The sequence below is a fragment of the Staurois parvus genome, unplaced genomic scaffold (assembly GCF_062004578.1).
Source record: "Staurois parvus isolate SC_StPar_1 unplaced genomic scaffold, SC_StPar_1.0 ptg000207l, whole genome shotgun sequence".
NCBI classification, from domain to species: domain Eukaryota; kingdom Metazoa; phylum Chordata; class Amphibia; order Anura; family Ranidae; genus Staurois; species Staurois parvus.
In genome coordinates, this window is record NW_028318003.1 from 5,881,940 (window position 1) to 5,902,523 (window position 20,584).

Genomic DNA, 20,584 nt, shown 5'->3' on the forward strand with positions numbered 1-20,584 from the left:
ATTTTTGAAAAAACTACTTGTCCAGGGACTAAATCAGTGCCCCAATTTACTTTCCCTCATGACAATCTTGTTTGTCCTGATAAAAAAAATAAATGCATTTTAACCAAAACCTTATTTAAATCTGAGGTGCTTTAAGTAATGTCTGGGGCTTTTAAAAACAAAATGGGCTTTATGGAGACTTAAACATTTAATATTTTTAACATTGCACTGTTTATCTCTGACCTTGCAGTGTAATGAGAACCGATTGGGTACTCATCAGGAAACTGGAGTGTCAGGCTTATCCTTTATCCCTTTCGCTGCCAGTGCTGTTTTTGCATTTTTTGCATACAGTTAAAAAATCATTTAAAGTGGAGTTCCACTCCTGTCAAAAAATAAAAGTCAGCAGCTACAAAAACTGTAGCTGCTGACTTTTAAAAAACAGCCATTTACCTGTCCCTCGGTCCCGTGGTGTGTCCCCCACAGCCCGTTTCACCGGCCGTCCTGGTTTCCAGGAGGCCGACATCTTCAGTGTGGGCACCTAGCTGTGATAGCTTGCGGCTTCACAGCCAGGTACCCACTGCTGATGTGTGAGTAGTGCTGCGCTTCATGAATGGCCCTGTAGTCTTCTGGGACCTGTCACGTACCAAAAGACTACAGGGAGGGAGGACACCTTCCGTTTCCGATCGCCTAGGCGATCGGAGCGGAAATGGGCGCGGGTACCTGTCAAATTTGGGTACCCGCTCCCCCCGCCCCCCAAAGGTGCCAATCCTTAATGGGGAGTCGGGGAGCAGTCCTTAAAGCGGAACTTTCTTTTTTGGGTGCAGCTCTGCTTTAAGATTTTCTTAAATCAGAGACCCTAGAGAATACAATAGTGGTAGTTCCAATTTTTTGTCGCACGATATTATCACAAAGGTCTAGGAAATGCAACATTTCAGTAAAAAATACACTTAGGTTAATTTTAGGGCACAAAAGGCAATAAATTATCCAATTTCTTTGTAAAATATAAAAGATGAGGCTGCATCAAGTAAATAGTTATCCAACATGTCAAACCTTAAATTTGTTTGTGCTCGTGAAGCGGCAACAAACTTTAGTGCCCTACATTTTCTATAGCTGACGCTTTTAAAGCCTCTTATAGGTCATCCGTTTAGCGTTACAAAGGAGGTCCAGTGCTAGAATTATTGCTCTCATTCTGGCGTCGTTTTCATGAGTAGGTGCCCCAGCGTGTACTTTTACATTTGTATGAGCATACATATGTAAGGGCCTTTATGCTTGGCTGTAACTTTCATTTTTAAAAAACAATAATTTTTTTTCCATCACATCACAAAAAGTCCCCTATGCGATGATTTTTTGGTGACCGGTTCTCTTTTGAGACCTCCAGGGTCTAAAAGACCCTGCATGTCTTCCCTGTACTACACTGGATGTAATGCTGTGTACATCGCACTGCATTACATTCTTTCCCAGCCTCTGTCGCTGGGAAATCTGTGGGACCTGGAAGTGGGACCTGGGTCAGGACAAGATGGGGAGCAAATGTGTTCGCTCTTCTCCCTGCCCTATACCAGCCGGCACCCACTGAACTGGTCCCGGGTCCACAGATGGGAAAGTGGAGCCCGGGAGACATAGTGGGCAGGGGGACGGAGTGGGCACCCTAGTGGGCTGTGTGGAAGCAATTGGGCAGCAGCGCAGTCCCCTGAATGCTTCCACCTGACAAATGAGCCCTGCTGCTTGCCTTCTCCGGGGCTAAAGGTTAAATAGAACTACCTGCCTGGCGCCCATAACTGCATGTCCCGGGTGTTGGGCGATTATGAATTGAACATCCCTGTCTTAGGCTCCATTCACACGTGTGCAACACAAAAGTCAAGCTATTTCCAGTGTGACTTTGATCAGACTTTATACTCTCTGGCACTAAGTCACATCTAAGTAGTTGCAGTCGCTGCAACTTTAAGTTGCACTGATCTGAATACCATTGTAAACAATCAAACCAGTCCAGCGCACTGCACGTTCCAACTCTCCAGTTTAGTTCTCTTCTGGTGGATATAGATCAGAGATAGATGGTCATGCAGTGAGGAATCCTGCAGCTGTCAACATAATCTGGGAAAATCAAGGGAAGCTCAAAGACAAAAGTGGCAACAGCGTGACACTTCCATCGGCATTTGGGCAGGTTGTGGCAAAGGATGATTTCCCTTTGAAACGCGTTACTGCCGCCCACACCGCCCACTTCTCCCAGACGCACACAGGAACCACCTTGAGGTTGACTACAGCGCTCCAGGATGCCAAACTCTGGCATACCTCTGACAGCTGTCAGATCAAACACACCCTCTCCCTGCTAGCACAAGAGGGACCCGGTCTGTAGCTTCACACTATCAGCTGAGATGTCTCTGTGCTTCCCCCTGTGCTGGACACCTGAGTTTCACACTATCAGCTGAGATGTCTCTGTGCTTCCCCTGTGCTGGACACCTGAGTTTTACTATGTAAGTGTGCTATGTTTTTATTCCAAACAAATGTGTACATATGCTAATTGAAGTCTTGCGTTGTGTCCACTTTTGTAATTTAAAACAGTGGGATGCGACTTTGGTGTCCGTTTATGATCCAGCGGTAAATGATTGCTGCTCAGTTCTCCGGCATTCTCGGAGAACACAGTTCTCCTGTGAATCCCTTTTATGAAGCGGTGTAGATCTGTTCTCTGAACGAAGGGAGAACGATCTACAAACGCTGGAAAACGGCTGCTTTTACTATAATCTCGCGAGAAGATTTACAGTAAGAGATCAGTTTACTAAGCAGAGGTAAATTATCTCTGCTTAGTTTGCGGTTCCTCCGATTCTCCAGCTCTGGGCTGGAGAATCTGGAGGGAGAACACGGATCTCCAGTGAAGGGCTGACATCGCTCCTCGCTGATCTCCTGAGTGTCATAAACTGTGAGTGACCAGAGAGTAGCTGCGATCCTCTGAATTCCCCCCCCCCCCCCTCCAGAGAAAGATCTAGTCGGGCTGAGTGCTGTTCAGCCTTGCAGAGGAAGCTTTGTATTTTATGAATGTATATAAAGCTTCTGCTTATTGGCTAAGGTGCAGAGGCAAGCAAATGACATTACAATCTCCCCCTAAGCCAATTAGAGGCATCCTTGTACTCATTCAGGAAATACAAAGGTTCCCTTGAATGGATGAGCAGGACTCAGCCTGACTTGATTTTGTTCTAGGAGTGGGACTGGATGTCCTCGTTCTGCTGCCGGAACACAGAGCTCTATACTGTATGTAGCTAATGCTACATAGTTTATATAGCACTCACTGGGAAGAACATGAAAACAGCTAGTGATGCACTGATATATTGGCCGCCGAAAATTATTGGCTGAAAATAGGGTTACCGGCATTTTGCCAATAGGAAAAAAAGTGCTGAAAATGATAATTGAATTTAATGCAAAATCGCGTTCCATTGACTCCAAGGTAAAATAGTGTCCCATTGACTGCCATGCAAAATTGTGTCCCCTATTGACTTCAATCCAAAATCGTTTCCCCTATTGACTTCATTGTGAAATCACGCCCCCTATTGACTATTTGGCCACCGAAAATTATCGGCTGAAAATAGGGTTGCTGGTGTCTTGCTGATAGAGTTTAAAAAAGGTGTCGATAATTGATGCAAATTCAATGCAAAATCTCATCTTCTATTGACTTCAATGCAAAATGGCGTCCCCTATTGACTTCAGTGCAAAATTGTGGCCCCCTATTGACTTCAGAGCAAAGATGCCTCTAAGTTTTTTAGTTTTATATATATATTTAACTTTATTTTATGTTAAATTTTTGTGTGTTACTTTCAGTAAGTTATTTTACATTGCTGGGTTGTATTTTTTAAATTCATATTCATTTAAATTCATGATATTAATTAAAAAGTCAAATATAATACAAATCTATAAAAATATATTTTAAAAAACTGTCCATTTCGGTTTCTTATGCGTTCATTGACTAACACAGCATCCTCTTTTTTTATCCAGAACCAAACAGGGTTTTATAACCCCACCTACAGGAGTGGGACACTAGGCAGAAAAAAACTTTGGCACCTCCTATGGGCAGTCCTCTCTGGGCATAAAACCCCCTCTCTGCTATAGGCCTCCAGTTATTCTGCCTAGTGTTCAGGAGTATAGGTGTGTTTTTATATGCTGGGACTTGTGATTCTGTTATTTTTTCCTTTTCTTTTTCCTGAGATTTTTTGCTGCAGAAGATCTTCTATTAACAGTTAGCCTGGGCATCAAGCTGCATAATCTAGATCCAGTGGTCACCCAAGTCTGACCAGTGAGTGCGCGTAGACCGCCAGCTCAGTGTTCGGTCAGCTGCGACGATGCCCTACCCTGGACTGGGGTGGCCAGCGAGTTAAACATCTCACAGGGACACATATGACCGGGGGCCTATAGTCTATATCACAGTGTTACCCTGGCTGACAGCCCCCCACTTCGGTGGAGAGGAGGATCCTTCACGGGAGCCTTTCCCGCATGCTCCAGCTGGATTGGTAAGTAGAACTGCCTCCTCCCCTCCATTTACGGTCATAGTGTGAGGCGTGGATACTCCTGAGGGTGGTCGGTCCTGCGGGGTCCTCTCCACCCTCGTGGGAGCTTAGTCCGGTAGCGTTTTGAGCTTGCTGACCGCGGCGAGGGTCCATCAATCTTGTGTCCTGTGCAGGTTACCTGTCTGGCCCACTCTGGTGCTCCTGGGTTCCCTGGGATAGGGGGGCTAGTGCTGCCTTGGGGGTTCTTTGGACGGTGTCCCCATTTCTGCTGGGTCCTGTGTGGGTTGCAATGCCCCCACATGGCTAGTTTTGGCCGGCGCCCATTTTCCCGGCCCGGAGCAGCGGCCACCATTTTCCCTTTTTGGAGACTTCTTGCACTGGGCATGCTCAGTGGTCATTTTCCCTGAGACCAAGTGCCTGTCTGGCCTGGGAGAGCTGCTGGGGGCGATCCTAAGCGACCATTTTCTTGTCGTGGATTTCCCCTAGCTTCTGATGTTAAGAGGCTGTGGGGCGGGCCTTAGCACCTAGTGGCATGGCCCAGAGCAGTATAGACATGTGGCTGTCCCTGGTAGTACCTAGTGATCTCTGGTCCTTCCTGGGGATAACCTTAACTACCTCTATGCTGGGCAGCTCAGGGGTGGTCTTCTTTCCAGCCTATTACCCTGGGGGACCCTAGTTACGGCAGCTCCTGTCAATTAGTGTGGTCCCTCGGGAGCATGTTACACCCCCCCCCAGACCCCCTCCCCCAGGTAGCGGGTTCTTCCGTTCCTGTAGACGCGGCGTCGGCCGTCCTAGAGTCATTTGTTTCCCTTGTGGATGTGGCGTTTGGATGCAAGGCTAGTAGGAGGCACCCCCCGCCATCACCCTCATCCTTGGACTGCTCAGAGCCCAAAGCCAGGCTCTGCTGCCGTCAGTCCTGCGTTCGCTGCAGACACAGATGACACTTTCCCTAACTCCTCAGATGAGGTGGATGGGTCCTCTGCTTCTGTCATTGCACTGGAAAAGGCATTGGTTGCTGCTCTCATTGCTTTTGTGCGGGAGATGATGAAGATTGAGAATCCCCCAGGACAGTCTGATGGGGTACCTGTTCCTTTCAGTACACACAAAAGTGCGGGTTGCTAAGGTCTCTCCTCCCCCATATTTTGATGAATTTGTTTATAAAGACTGGGGTTGCCCAAACCGTCTGTTTGTTCTCCCGCTTCTCTGTACACTACCCCTTTGAGGAATCTACCTCCTTTAAAAGCCCTGTGAATCGCAGGGCGGTGTTCACCATTGCTGGGTCTGCAATCTGGCCTGTCCTGGTCACGCCACCCCTGGTTTCCCAGACTCTGACCAAATGGGCCAAGGTTCTATGACAAACCTTCACTTCTAGCCAGTTGCCTCATGCGTATGTGGAGCCGGTGAACCATTTGGTCCAGGGACTAAAGTACGTTTGTGATGCGTCTCTTGACGCTGCTCCACTCCTCTCCAAACTTTCTGTTTCAGCAGTAGTGCTGCGGCGAGTCCTGTGGCTCAAGTGTTGGTTGGCTGACCTGACCTTCAAAAAGGCTTTGGCGGATTTGCCCTTCCTGGGAGACCGGCTTTTTGGGGTTACGCTGGACAACATTATCAAGCACCTTATGGCAAGAGTACCTTTCAACCATAGTCCAAGAAGGGGAAAGAACCGCATAGGAGGACTGGGCTGACTTTCACGGCCCATAAGTGGCCCATTTTCATTCCCCTGGTTCCTTGGCAAAGGGATCCAAAGCCTTCAAGGCACCTGTGGGAGGAGGCAAGTGTCCCTGGCCCCAGAAGCCTTCTAAGCCCGCTGACAAGCCCTCCTTGACAAGAAGGTTTTTGCCCTTCCACTTCCAGGGTGGGGGAGTCACCTTTGCTGGTTTCCGGGTCCGTGGACTTCCATTCCCAACAAGTGGGTCCACGCAATCGTCGGGCTACAAAATAGAATTTCACTTCTTTCTGCCAGACAGGTTTTCCCTCCAGTCTGCAGCTTTCACCAGCCTGTCGGCAGGCCCTGTACGGGACTGTGCAGTATCTGGTCCTTCGTGAAGTGATTATCCCAGTGTCAGCGGTTCAGGGGATTTTACGCCAACCCGTTCACACTTCCCAAGACGGACAAGGTTTGCGCGATCCTGGACCTTGAGGCCCTGAATGCCTTTGTGTGGGTTCACAAGTTCAAAATGGAATCTATTCACTTGGCTGTGGCCTTTCTTGACTTTCTGGTGTCTATAGATATTAAGGATGTTTACCTGCACATTCTCATCTGCATGGGACATCAGCATTTCCAGCGTTTTGCTATCGAGGCTGCGCATTACTAATTTTTCGCACTGCCTTTTGGTCTGGCCTCTGCTCCACGGGTGTTTACTAAGGTCTTGGCCTTGCCGAAGCCATGGCGGATCACTCTGCCTGTTGGAGCAAGTCATCCAGTTATCCGATCAGAGACCCATTCCTCCCCGTTGGACAGTGTGGGGATCACCATATGTCCCCTACGGACTTTGAGTGGATCCTGAACTTCAAAGTTGGTTTTGACCTTATCCAAACCCTTGGAGTATCTGGGGATGGTCCTCGATTCGGAGCAGGCCAAGGTGTTCCTCCTGTCGGACAAACTACAGAAATCTTGATCGGCAGTCTGGCAACTCTTGGCCTCCAAGCGACCCTCCCTCCATTTTTGCATGTGGGTCCTGGTCTTGATGGTGGCTTCTTTTGAAGCAGTTCCGTATGCCCAGTTTTATACAAGAACTCTTCAAAAGGAAATCCTATCCGAATAGAACAGGTCTTCCTTGGCCCTGGTCATTTGAATCACTTGGGCTGGTCAACGAGGGTCTCTCATCTCCTCTGGTGGCTGCGGTCTCCGGCTCTTTGGAACAGAAAGTCCTTCCTTCCTCTTCCATGGAATGTGGTCATGACGGATGCCAGCCTGATGGGCTGGGGAGGAATCCTGGGATAGGAATCTGCTTAGGGTCGCTGGACTCTGGTGGAAGCTCGACTGTCTATAAATGTCATGGAGCTTCGGGCGATCAGATTGTCGCTGGCACAGGGGGCACGAAAAGTGCAGCTGCACCACTGGAGACATCTCTCATCCTGACATTCGTAGAAAGCTTTGTTGTCGCTCTGTCCGCTGTACATATTCCAGGGGTTGAAAACTGGCAAACAGATTATCTCGCACGTTGGATCAGGGTGAGTGGTCCCTGCACTTGTAGGAGTTCCATCAGCTCTGCCTTTGCTGGAGGATCCCAGACATGGATCTTTCGGTGTCCCATCTCAACTGGACTGTTCCAAGGTTCATAGCAAGGGCCAGTGTTCCACCCTGCTTTACCGTCGTTGCCATTGAGGGCGTGGCTATTGAAAGCCAGGTTCTGAAGTTTAGGGGTTGTCTTGCTCGGTGATTCCGACTATGTTAAAGGTTTTTAAGTCTACCTCCTGAAAGATTTATCAACGCACCTGGAGAGCTTATATTGTTTGGTGCACAGCTCTGGGGTTCCATTCTCGTTGACTTGGGTGTTGGCCTGAGTGGATCAGAAGCTGGCCTTGTGTTGGGTGTTGGCCTGAGTGGATCAGAAGCTGGTCTTGAGAACAATCAAGGGTAAAGTTTCTACTTTAGCTGTATTCTTTCAGTATCCCTTGGCCACTCATTCTAAGGTTCGCACCTTGATTCAGGAGGTTTGTTGTGGTGCCTCCTGTACACTCCTCGTTGCCACCATGTGACTTAAATTTGGTGCTGCCAGTTCTTCAGCAGCCTCCCTTTGAGAGCATTCTAGATATTAACCTACTTGCGCTTTTGCAGAAAGTTACCTTCCTGGTCGCTATCACTTCGGCTCGGAGGGTGTCGAAGTTGGTGGCCTTTTCCCATAGGGCTGCCTCATTTGGCTTTACACAAAGATAAGGTGGTGCTTTGACCCTCCCCTTCTTTCCTGCTGAAACTGGTGTCGGATTTCCACTTAAATGAGGATATTGTTCTTCCATCTGTGTCTTCGGCCAATGCACCCTAAGGAGGTGGCTCTGCACTCCTTGGATGTGGTTTGTGCAAATCACGTATAGCTTTCTGTGACAGCTGCCTGTTGGAAGTCCAATTCTATTTGTGCTCACAGACGGTCCGAAGAAAAGAAAGGCCTGGCAGTCTCTTCTGCCACTATTTCCCGTTGGATTCAGCAGATGATTGTGCAGGCATATGCCATTAGGGGGAGGGAGCCTGTCTTCCCTGTCACAGCGCTCTCCACCAGGGCAGTTATCGCCTCCTGGGCATTCTGACATCAGGCGTCTATTTCTCAGGTTTGCAAAGCCGCACCCTGGTTGTCTGTGCACACGTTTGCTAAATTCTATAAATTTGATGTGTTGGCATCTTCCGATGCTAGTTTTGGCTGCAAAGTTTTGCAGGAGGCCGTTTAGGATTCCTGGGCACCCCTTTGGGTCGTTCGGAATGTTGGCATGTTACCCTGAGTTTTGCTCCATTAGTTGGTTTGCCCTCCGCTCATTATGTCACTGCTTGGGGACAAAAAGATGCGCCCTTCAATGAACGTAAGAGAAAATGGGAATTTTTTGTTACCGTAAAATTCTTTACTCTGAGTTCATTGACTGACACAACACCCACCCCTCCTATGGAGTTTTCTTCATTGCACTGCCTGTTACTGACTGGAGGCCTATAGCAGAGAGGGGGTTTTATACCCAGAGAGGACTACCCAAAGTAGGTGCCAAAGTTTTTTTCTGCCTAGTGTCCTACTCCTGTAGATGGGGCTATAAAACCCTGTTTAATTATGGATAAAAGAAAAGATGTTGTGTCTGTCAAAGAACTCAGAAAGGGATTTTACAGCGAGTAACAAAAAAATGCTGTTTTTCGGTCAACTGCTTCCTAAATTTTCAGTTTCCAGTTTCAGTCCACAATTTTCATTTTGGTGCACCACTAAACATGTCACATGAACCTCCTGATGGCTGCAGGATTTAAGTTATCTAATAAGTAATCTTTTTAAAGGAAAATGCCAGAAAAAGGGTTGGGCGTGTCGGGGATACACAAAAGGCTTCAGTTGGCCTTTAAAGTGTAAGTTCACCTTCAGCAAGATTTTCCAGAAATTCCCCAATGCAGTTCCATAGCCTCTGAATAGTACATAGCAGAGCTCCTCCTGTTTTAAATAATACATGTCCTCTCATTACAGATGCAGCTGTTGAGGGGGCATTTCCACACACAAAAAAAAGCTGCTCCTCACCCCCTGAACATTACAATAATGCTCCCCTTAATGGCCGTTCCTTTCTGTTCAAACTGCGAGCCTGCACAGTACGCTCTCTCCACTTCAGCTAATGTTCAGCTTGTCCTGCAAATGGCAGGATGGGTAGAGGTGAGGGGCCAGCACTTTTTGTGCAGAGACCTGCAATAGCTGCATCTGTAATGGAAGGACGTGGCAGATTTAAAACAGAGGTGACCTGGTATGTAATATTCAGAGGGTATATGCTTAGGAGGATTTTAAGAAAACCTTGCTGAAGGTGAACTTACACTTTAAGTATTTTAATGAAGACATAACTGGATTAAATGGAGATCTTCTGTCAGCCTACACTCCCACTTTATTTACTGAAGCCTTTGAGAGTTGCTTTTCATAATTAGCATTGCTCCCCAGCCCACTTATTTCAGTGTTGTCCATAAGCTGAAAACGTTTCATGTCTTTCGGCCTACGCATGGTTCTGTGCCTGAGGGTTTTGTTTTGTACGTTTTGAAGATTATAGGCTTAATTAACTAAGCTGTAATGCTTATTTACAGTTAACAATCTTTATTTTCGGCCATGTTATTTTCAGTTTTTCCTGCTAAAAAAAAAACTGTTAAGGCAAATAAAGATTAGTAAATTAAGCCTTTGTATTTCAGTTTAACACATCAGCTGTATTCATATTATGCTTCATGCATGAGTATGTGCTTACTAATATTTTAATAGATTTGTCTACCTTTTTTTGGAATCATATTTGTGTTTTTTTTTTTTAATTCTTAATTTTGAATTTTCACAAAATGACAGAACTGAGCTGGACAGTAACACTTTAAAGTGTTACTAAACCCAGGACCCTGCATTCACTATATCTGGTCTCCCACAGTACACAGAACATGGAAGTGCAATTATTTTAGTAAATATAAACTTCTAAATACGTTTTCTTATCAGCAGTTAGAGCAGTCTTGTGACTTTAGCAGAGCACTGGTTAAAGCTTGTAGGAGGAGTTTTCTTTTCTGCTCTAGGAGGTTGTAAAACCCCTGACCCTCTGCCTGGACAGTGCTGATTGGCCCTGTGCTGATCACACGCGCACTCCCAAGAAAAAAAAATCTTTTCTAGCAATACACACTAAATAAATAAATTGAGCATGGGCATGTGGCTACAGGTTCAGTATGTCTTATCAGGAGATAAGACCTGGACATTTGAACAAGAGGAGGAGCAGAGAATACAGGCTCAAACAGCCTTTTTACACAATGCAGAGGATTAACCCCTTAGGTTTCACAGCGAGTATAACAAGCATGCTTTACTGCATATACAGACTGATTTTACTGTTGTGGGTTTAGTACCACTTTAAGCGTTCTTTATTTTTGTGAGAAGGAAGTACTCCGAGGGACTTCACACCTCCCACCTTTCATAAACCACTTGTAGAAAAACTTCCTGATGAAACACTGTTTAACTCTTAGCAGTCCAAATAGAAATATGTATGGCGGGGCTTGGATGACATCACTACATCCATACGGAATGTGGCAAGTGGTTTAATACTGCATAGCATTACCCTAGACCACAGGTGTCAAACTGGCTGCCCTCCAGCTGTTGCAAAACTACAAGTCCCATGAGGCATATCACCAAGGTGAGCGTACACCTGGTGGCGGTGGTGCACTGAAATATACGTGCATGCCAATTTTGGCTGTAGTTTTATCCTGGAAGACTGATGTTTATGTCACTATATGGACATTCATCTATACACTATATGAGTGATTGTAATATCTGCTGTGTTAATATATGCACATGTTGTTTGGTATAATTCAGCATCATTGTAGTGGGATTTTGGTGTAATATACTGTATTTTTCTTTACAGTTTATGCAGTTCAGTATATTTATAATATAGTGTGTTATTTTATGTATTGTGTTACACAGTTTGTTTTCAGTGCAGCACTAATTTGTGTTTCACTATAGGAATCTGTATTGCTTTGCATAGTGTAGTTTTAAATGTAAAGTAAAGCTTATTTATCTCCCAACATTAGTTGTATGTAGACGTTCTTTCCTAGCGTCCATTTCACCTTTTTTTCAGCAAGTGGTTTCAGAGAGCCTGGCGATCACAGGGACCTTATATTCTAGAGGCTCAGGAGACATTTGTTCAGCTTGGCACAAATGGTTTTCTGTAAGGTAGGTTTAGACTGAGATTACATGACTATGCAGAATGCTCTGATCACATGGAAGGGCTTAGCTTGGTGTCGTGTTTATTTTAGGGGGTAAATTGGCTTGTGTTGGTGTCAAGGATTAGGCAATTTAGTCTAGAGGAAGCATGTACAGTGAAAAAATTGAGATTGTCATGGCTCACCTTCTTATGCAAATGCTAGTTGTCTGGTGATCTCTGGCTTAAAGCGGTAATAAACCGCATTAAAAAAAAACAAAACATTCCCCACAAGGCAATGGCATAATGTGCTAGTATTCATCGCATAGTAGCACATTATGCAAAACTTACCTTAAAATGAAGCCATCCAACTGCACTCTCACTGCTGTAAAGGCTTCCATCTTCATCTGGTCTTCCTTTTGGGTTTGCAAGCTCTGCCATATGACTGGCTGAGCCACGATGACGTCACTCCCGCACAGTGTCTGAAGGAAATGGCACGGGTATGTCGATCTTTCAGAGCACATGCGCCAGCTAAAAACAAAACCTGAATATCTCCTAAACCGTGCATGCTTAGGAGATATTCGTTTTACCTACAGGTAAGCTTTAATATAAGCTTATCTGTAGGTAAAAATTGACAAAGTGGGTTTAATACCACTTTAAAGCAGAACTAAAGTATATTTTATTTTGAATGCAAATACTTTGAAATTGCAAGCTGAAAATTGTGCATGCAAGCATACTTGCAAATCTGTGTTATCTCTTGCATTATCCAGATTTCATGTTATCCATATCCTACTTTGCCTAGTCTTTTCAACGTTAGTAGGATGTGGTGAATAGAAAGTGCCACCCAAGGGAAGTAATATCTTTCCCTCAATGAAATTCTCTATAGGACTTATCTTTTTATTCTTTGCCAGAAACCATGTGTTTAATAGAAAAGTCCTATCCCCTCCCAATCCCCCCCCCCTCTCCTGCTAATAGCCCCTTGTTACTTGTGTTAAAAAATGGAGGAGCCATACTGTTCTGTGCCATGATGGTCTCTGCCCACACAACCAAAGAAGAGGAATGGCTTTGTGGGGCCGGTCATGATACAGAAACTGCAAGTACTCCCATCTACTATAACTTCCTAGACTAAACAAGGGATTAGAAAAGAAAAGGCAGAGTGGGCTGGAGGGGGGAGGGGGGATACAAGGATGGGCATGGGAGGGGGGGGGGAGGGGGGTTCAGGAGGGAATTAGGGTTGTGGGAATTAAATAGATTATGAGAAATATAATGATCTTTTCATGAAGAAAATGTTTAATTATATTTGATTGAAAACCAATAAATATTTATAAAAAACAAACAAACCAAGGGTTAGACCCTCTGGTGGTCGCAGCAGAGAACTGGGATAGCCAGGCTTAAAGTGGAGGGCAAGTCAAAACCTTACTAAGCTTAATTCTACTCCCACCCCCATTCTAAGCTTTCTCTTTACCCTGTTAAAGGAAAGAGGTCTATACTTGCCTATTCTGAAGTCATGCCGGTGAGGTCACATGATCTCTTCAGTGCCAGTTAAGTGTAGAGGAAAGATCACCGACAATGGCTGTGGAGCCTGGGCAATGATGTCACCCATAGGCTTACTATGGGACATCCGTTGTTGGCGGTTCCTCCTCTATACTGAAACCAGCAATGGAAGCCAGTCATGTGACCAGACCGAAGTGACTTCAGAATAGGTAAGTCTAGACATTTCTCCTTTTAAAGGGTAGATTAGGGTTAGAATTGAGGTAGAAGTATATTTAAGCTTGTTTTGCTCATTGTCTAGTTAAAGCTTACTTTTTGTTATAAGCAAGGAAGCTTAGACCTCTGTAATGTAGTAATGTGCTTTTACTAAACAATTAGTTATAGGAATACAAAAAATGATTGACAGATATACCTATAGCAAGCAAAATGCTACCTTCTTCCTAGGGAAACTATGTTCTGTATACAATAGTAATACGCTGAAAAGTTACTTGGCTCCGATTTATAGAGACTTCATAATCTCCGTAGGCAACACTGACCCCAGGCTTGCTCAAAAATGGTTGCAGGAGATTGGGCTAAAAAGCATCTTCAGGTTCTGGCAGAGATTTTCCTTTGTGTTAAGTCATTATAAGGGTCCTCCTGTCAGCTTAACCTGCCAACTTTTTATGTATTTATTTCATTTTATTTATTATGCCAATTCCCACATGGGTGTATCCTTTCGAAATACTGTGTTTCAATGGGAGAAACATTCATCAATTTGACCACTAGATGGCACTGTTTTATCATACATGCCATAGGTCATATATGTCAGAAGATCAAACTATTGTTAACCATTGATTAACTTGACTTGTTGATTTCCCTTACATAATTAAATGTAGAACAATAGAAGAGCCCAATGTAAAACAATGGCATCTAAGTTCTCATTATTGTAGAAGGTAGCTTGTGTAATTGTTACCAAGGCATTTGTTTTGAAAAAGTTTACTCAAACATTCAAGAGTAACTAAGGCTGGCCATACATTATACAATTTCCTTGAGAATTTTGCTTTAGATTTACCACAAACCATATAATAGGAGGTCAGACCTAAACAGCAATTTCAGTTGTATCCAATTAGGCAGGCCCTTGCATTACATAGTTGACGGTAAATCTAAAGAAAATTGGGCAGAAATTGGACAGAAAATTGTATAGTGTATGACCAGCCTTAATTTCTGTTTCTGAAACAAATGAACAAACAGATCCTTTCATGTAAGTCCTGAGAAAAATTATCCTAAAACAGACATATTTATATCAAATGCAATACAAAGCTTAGTTAGGTTTTGATTTACCTTCCACTGAATTTGATGCCAAAATAATATGCATCAGTGGCAAACCTAACTGGATATGTCTGCACGCATTCCCTAAATGGCGCTGAGTGTGCCTGCAAGAACTAAGTGCTACCGCACCTCCGTGGCCCTAGCGCTTATTGCGCCTACACCCCTTTGTTTTTAGGGGGTTACTGTGGCTGTTACCCCTCCCCAGGTGCCAAGTCCTGCTGGAAAATGAAGTCCGCATCCCCATAAAGCTCGTCTGTAGAAGGAAGCATGAAGTGCTCCAAAATCTCCTGGTAGACGGCTGCGTTGACCCTGGACTTAATGAAGCACAGTGGACCAACACCAGCAGATGACATAGCTCCCCTAATCAACACAGACTGTGGAAACTTCACACTGGACTTCAAGCATCTTGCAGTGTGTGCCTCTCCATTCTTCCTCCATACTCTGGGTCCTTGGTTTCCAAATGAGATGCAAAAGTTGCTCTCATCATAAAAGAGTACTTTGGACCACTGAGCAACAGACCGGTCTGTTTTTCTTTAGCCCGGGTAAGACACTTCTGACGTTTTGTTGTTCAGGAGCGGCTTGACAAGAGGAATATGACACTTGAAGCCCATGTCCAGGATCCGTCTGTGTGGTGGCTCTTGATGCACTGACTCCAGCCTCAGTCCACTCCTTGTAAAAGTCCCCAACACTTTTGAATGGCCTTTTCCTGACAATCCTCTCCAGGCTGCGGTCATCCCTGCTGCTTGTGCACCTTTTTCTTCCACACTTTTCCCTTCCACATAACTTTCTAATAATGTGCTTTGATACAGCAACTTCTTTTGCAATTACTTTTTGAGGCTTTCCCTCCTTATGGAGGGTGTCAATGATGGTTTTCTGCACAACTGTCAGGCCAGCAGTCTTTCCCATGATTGTGATTCCTACTGAACCAGACTGAGAGACCATTTAAAGCGGTGGTTCTCAACCTTCCTAATGCCGCGACCCTATAATACAGTTCCTCATGTTGTGGTGACCCCCAACCATAAAATTATTTTCGTTGCTACTTCATAGCTGTAATTTTGCTACTATTATGAATCGTAATGTAAATATCTGATATGCAGGATGCATTTTCAGTGTTAAGTTATTAAGATTAAGTTCCCACGGTACAGATTTTTTTTTTGCAGTAGTTGATGATTTTACAGTACATGATTTTACATTTACCCAGTAATTATAATTCATGAAGTGTCGTTTTACCTCCAATACTGCTGCTTTCAACACAGTAGCTGCTTTTAACACAGTAGCTGCTTTAAACACAGTAGCTGCTCTTTACACATGTGTGACTGATCCACATAAGTACATTATGGCGCCAACCCTGTCACATACACCTGTATTTGTAGGGGGTGCATGTGGAGTTGGCGTGATGATGTCATCACACAGGGTACTCGTATGTGGGCGTATCTGCATGTGGGCGGACCCGCCTGGAGACGAATAGAGGAGCGATGTCTCAGTTCCTAAGACCATCGGAAATATGTGTTTTCCGATGGTCTTAGGCGACCCCTGTGAAAGGGCCGCGACCCACAGGTTGAGAACCGCTGATTTAAAGGCTCAGGAACCCTTTGCAGGTGTTATGGCTTAATTAGCTGATTAGAGTGGGACACTTTGAGCCGATAATATTGCACCTTTTCACAATATTCTAATTTTCTGAAATTGTGGATTTGGGGTTTTCATGAGCTGTAAGCCAAAATCATCACAATTATGCCAAATCACTGCTTGAATTATCTTGCTTTGCATGTAATGAGTCTATCTCATATATTAGTTTCACCTTTTAAGTTGTATTACTGAAATAAATGAACTTTTGCACAATTTTCTAATTTTTTGCGTTTTTACCTGAATGTATGCTAAAGGTTAGAAGTCCTTTTAAGAACCTTGTCTTTTGAACAGAGCAGATGTGTAGGCACACGTGTTCTAAATGGTGGGTATCCTTCTTTCAGTATGTGATGCTTTAGATTTAAACAAATGAGGAAAGCAAGATGTCTTTGTTTATTTTTTAGAATAAATGTATTGGTGTATTAAATGGTGAATAATCACACTGAGAACTTTTGTGTTTGTTTTTCATTTTAGGCGCAACCTTACCAAATTATCGCTTATCTTCAGTCACATGCTAGCAGAGCTAAAAGGAATTTTTCCTAACGGTTTGTTCCAAGGGGATACTTTCAGGATCACAAAGGCCGATGCTGCTGAATTCTGGAGAAAAGCTTTTGGAGAAAAGTATGAGGTTTTACACTACTGAATTTATAAAATGTTTTAATATTTGTGAAAGGTTTGAAGTGCATGACCTATTAATGGCATTAGAAACATCAATTTTCAAAATGGGTGAAGAGTTTTAAAAAGAATACATATTTTCATCATCGTGCCATAGCTTGTTCCTCTTACGTTGACAGGGGAAATGGAAAAATTGCTGTTGTCTACTGCAAACAATTGCAGGTGCTGATTTATTCAGTAAGGCAAACTGCTATTCCATACTAGCTATTCAGAATCTTTATATTCTTCAGGAAATGGAAATCTACTTGCTTCCTCATTGCTGTCTTCATTGGCTTAGTAAATGCTTAATTTTAAAGCAAATAAGCAAATGCTGCTTTAATTCATCATATATTTGCTATAAAATGCATTATAGCTATAGTGTGTAGCTCTGTTTATTATTTGCTCCAGACCTCGGCCAGCTTGAGGGGAAAATTAAGTCAGTCCTTTTATATAGGGTAGAAAAAAATGATGCCTCAGTTTTAGCTTTCTATACTATACACCAGTGGTCTCCAAACTGTGGCCCTTTGCTTGCTTTTATCCGGCCCTTGGGGCACTATTTCATCCACTGATACCAACAATGGGGCACTATTTCATCCACTGATACCAACATTGGGGCACTATTTCATCCACTGACACCAACGATGTAACACAATTCCTCCCATTGACAACAATGTGGTCCCAATTTCTCCCAGTGACACTAACAATGGGGCACAGTGACACCAGTGATGAGGCACAATCCCTTCCAATAACACCAAAAACGGGGCATTGTTTTTTCCAACTGAGGTCAGGACCTTTTCTACTCCCAATGGCCATGGTCCGGCCCCCCTAAAGTCCGAAGGAAAGTAAACTGGCCCTTTGTTTAGAAGGTTTGGAGACCACTGCTATACACCAACCCCCACATGGCAGGGCAGGACAGGACTACCACCTCCCCACCCCCAATATACATTGCTACCTGATCAGACAGACTTGATTGTTGATACAGTGGGGAAATAATTATTTGATCCCCTGCAAATTCTGTAAGTTTGCCCACTTACAAACTAATTGAATGGTCTATAATTTTTGTCCTTTGTGTATTTTAAATGATAAAGACAGGATATCAAACAGATATCTAGAAAAAACACAATACAAATGTTATAAACTGAGTTGCAGTTCATTGAGTAAAATAAGTATTTGATCCCCTACCAACCAACAACACCTTTCTTCCATTCACCATCATGGGCAAATGACCAAAGAGCTGTTAAAGGATGTCAGGGACAAGATTGAAGACCTGCACAAGGCTGGAATGGGCTACAAGACCAACAGCAAGAAGCTTGATGAGAGGGAGACAACTGTTGGAGCGATTATTTGCAAATGGAAGAAATACAAAGTAACCATCAATCTCCCTCGGTCTGGAGCTCCATGCAATATTTTGCCCTAATGGGGCAAGGACGATCATGATAAAAATGAGGGATCAGCCCAGAACTACACGGGAGGATCTTGTAAATGATCGCAAGGCAGTTTGTGCCCCAGTCACCAAACAAAACATTGGTAACACAATATGCTGCCATGGATTGAAATCCTGCAGCACCCGTAAGAACCCCTTCCTCAAGAAGGCACATGTACAGGCCTGTCTGAAGTTTGCCAATGAACATCTAAATGATTCAGAGAAAGATTAGGAGAAAGTGCTGTGGTCCGATGAGACCAAAATTGAGCCCTTTGGTATTAACTCGACTCGTCGTGTTTGAAGGAAGAAAAATGCTCACTATGACCCTAAGAACACCATCCCTACAGTCAAGCACAGAGATGGAAACATTATGCTTTGGGGCGGTTTTTCTGCTAAAGGTACAGGCTGACTTTGCCGCATTGAGGGGCCATGTATTGTCATATCTTGGATGAGAACCTTCTTCCCTCAGTCAGAACACTGAAGATGGGTTTCGGATGGGTCTTCCAGCATGACAGTGACCCAGTGTACACCGACGGGTCTTTTCTTGATTTTTGTTATAGGTTCCCTCTGAGGACTCCTGGGAGTTCACTGCAGTATTTTGTCCAGCTGTTGCCCATCCCTCAGTCAGACTGCTTTTGGCTGAGTTCCAATTGAGACCTTTGCAAATCAACATTCCCACTATGTGGAACAAGCAGATCTCCTAGCATACACTTCAAGGGTCCTGCCAGATTGTCATGATTTTCTTTTTCAGGGAGTGATGTGCCACCTGGATTCGTGGTCCCTGACTTTAACAACATAGCTGTTGAATCCCTAGTTCTGTGGGACAGGGCAACTCTTGAGTCTGTGATTCCTACAATGCTACAAGCTAATATGTCTACTTCTCACAAAGCCTGATTAAACATGAAAGACATGCTTTACTTGGTGTGTGTCCCTGGAACCTACACCCCAGAAGTTGCATCTACAGCTAGGTATTGACTCTATATCTATCACTATCCAGGGTCAGATTTCTGCCCTTTCTGTATTGTGTTTTTTTTTTTTTATCGTCTTGTTTTTTTGGGGGGAGGTTTTTTCTTTTGTATCGGGGATTTCCCATGTAGCTCTACCCATCAGTTCCCCCATGACTCTATGGGATCCGAGTCTGGTTCTCTCTGTGCCTCATAAACCGCCCTTTGAACCTGTTATAGACATTTCTCTCTACTCTTGCCCACAGGGTGGTTTTCCTTGTAGCAATCACCTTTCCAAGGAGAGTAACTAAATTGGTGGCCTCATCCTGCAAGAATCCATTTTTGATTTTTACAGAGGAACAAGGTGCTGTTAGCCCAGGACTTTTTTCTTGCCTGCCTAAGTTAGTGTCTGCCTTCTACCTCAACCAGGACATTGTTCTATTGTTGCATCATCCGACTCAAGTTTACAAAAAAGAAATATCCCTTTATTGTGTGGAATGGTTTGGGCTGTATGTGTCACTCTCTCAGCCACTGCTTTTTTCAAAATGAGTGATTCCCTTTTATGACATCCCTGGTGGACCTGGTGCACGGACTTCTCATTCCTTCATCTTAAAGTGGCTTAGGCTTATGGTCTCAAGAATTGGGTTCCACTCTTTCCTTTCAAAACGTACTCTACTTGATCTGCCTCTTGGACTTTTCGGCATCAGATTTTCTGGCTTGCAACCTGGTCTTCTATGTACATACTCCTCTTAAATTCTTCTATGTTAATGTTTCAGCCTCAGTTGATGTCAGCTTCTTCGGGTGTAAAGTTTTTCAGATGGCTTTTGGAGCTGCAGGCAGTCCTTAGTGCTCGGTTGCTTCTTGGGCCTGTTAATCTTTGTTTAATGTGTTACTTATCCCTCAGTTGGACTACCTTCTTTGAACATCCAGAATGACCTCCTGTCTATTAATGGATGAAAAAGAAAATGGGACTTTTATACTTGCTATGAAAGCCTTTCTTTGGAGTTCTGTGAGATATGCAGGTCCCACCTAAGGCATACTAGTAGTAGGAAGGGTTGTCCTGGGCTGACCTAGTGTCCAATCCGCATGTAATCACCAGTCTAACCCATAGTTTTAAGACTTCCTGTGTTCGGTTTACTCTAAGAAATGCATTTTTTGGTGAGTACAAAGAGCCTATTATAAACTGACAGACAAAAATGTGAAAAGAAATGTTTTGATTACTTTTTACATGTAACTATTTTAACGGTTTTAAGTAAATTTTTTAAAAAAAATTAATTCTTTCTAGTACTGTACTACTGCAAAAGGTCATCTGCATGCTTGGGAGGTTTGTAGGCAAGCCTCCAGCCTGCATGTTATTACCATGA

At 44.0% G+C, this 20,584-nt stretch overlaps 1 protein-coding gene across 1 annotated transcript in view; it reads left to right on the forward strand.

Annotated features, from left to right (window-relative positions):
* Positions 1 to 20,584, forward strand: part of CBL (Cbl proto-oncogene) — a 110,753-nt gene that overhangs the window by 53,532 nt on the left and 36,637 nt on the right. The window contains exon 3 of the mRNA XM_089678568.1: positions 16,674 to 16,820. Coding sequence (XP_089534694.1) covers positions 16,674 to 16,820 — 147 coding nt within the window. The remainder of the gene's footprint in view (positions 1 to 16,673; positions 16,821 to 20,584) is intronic.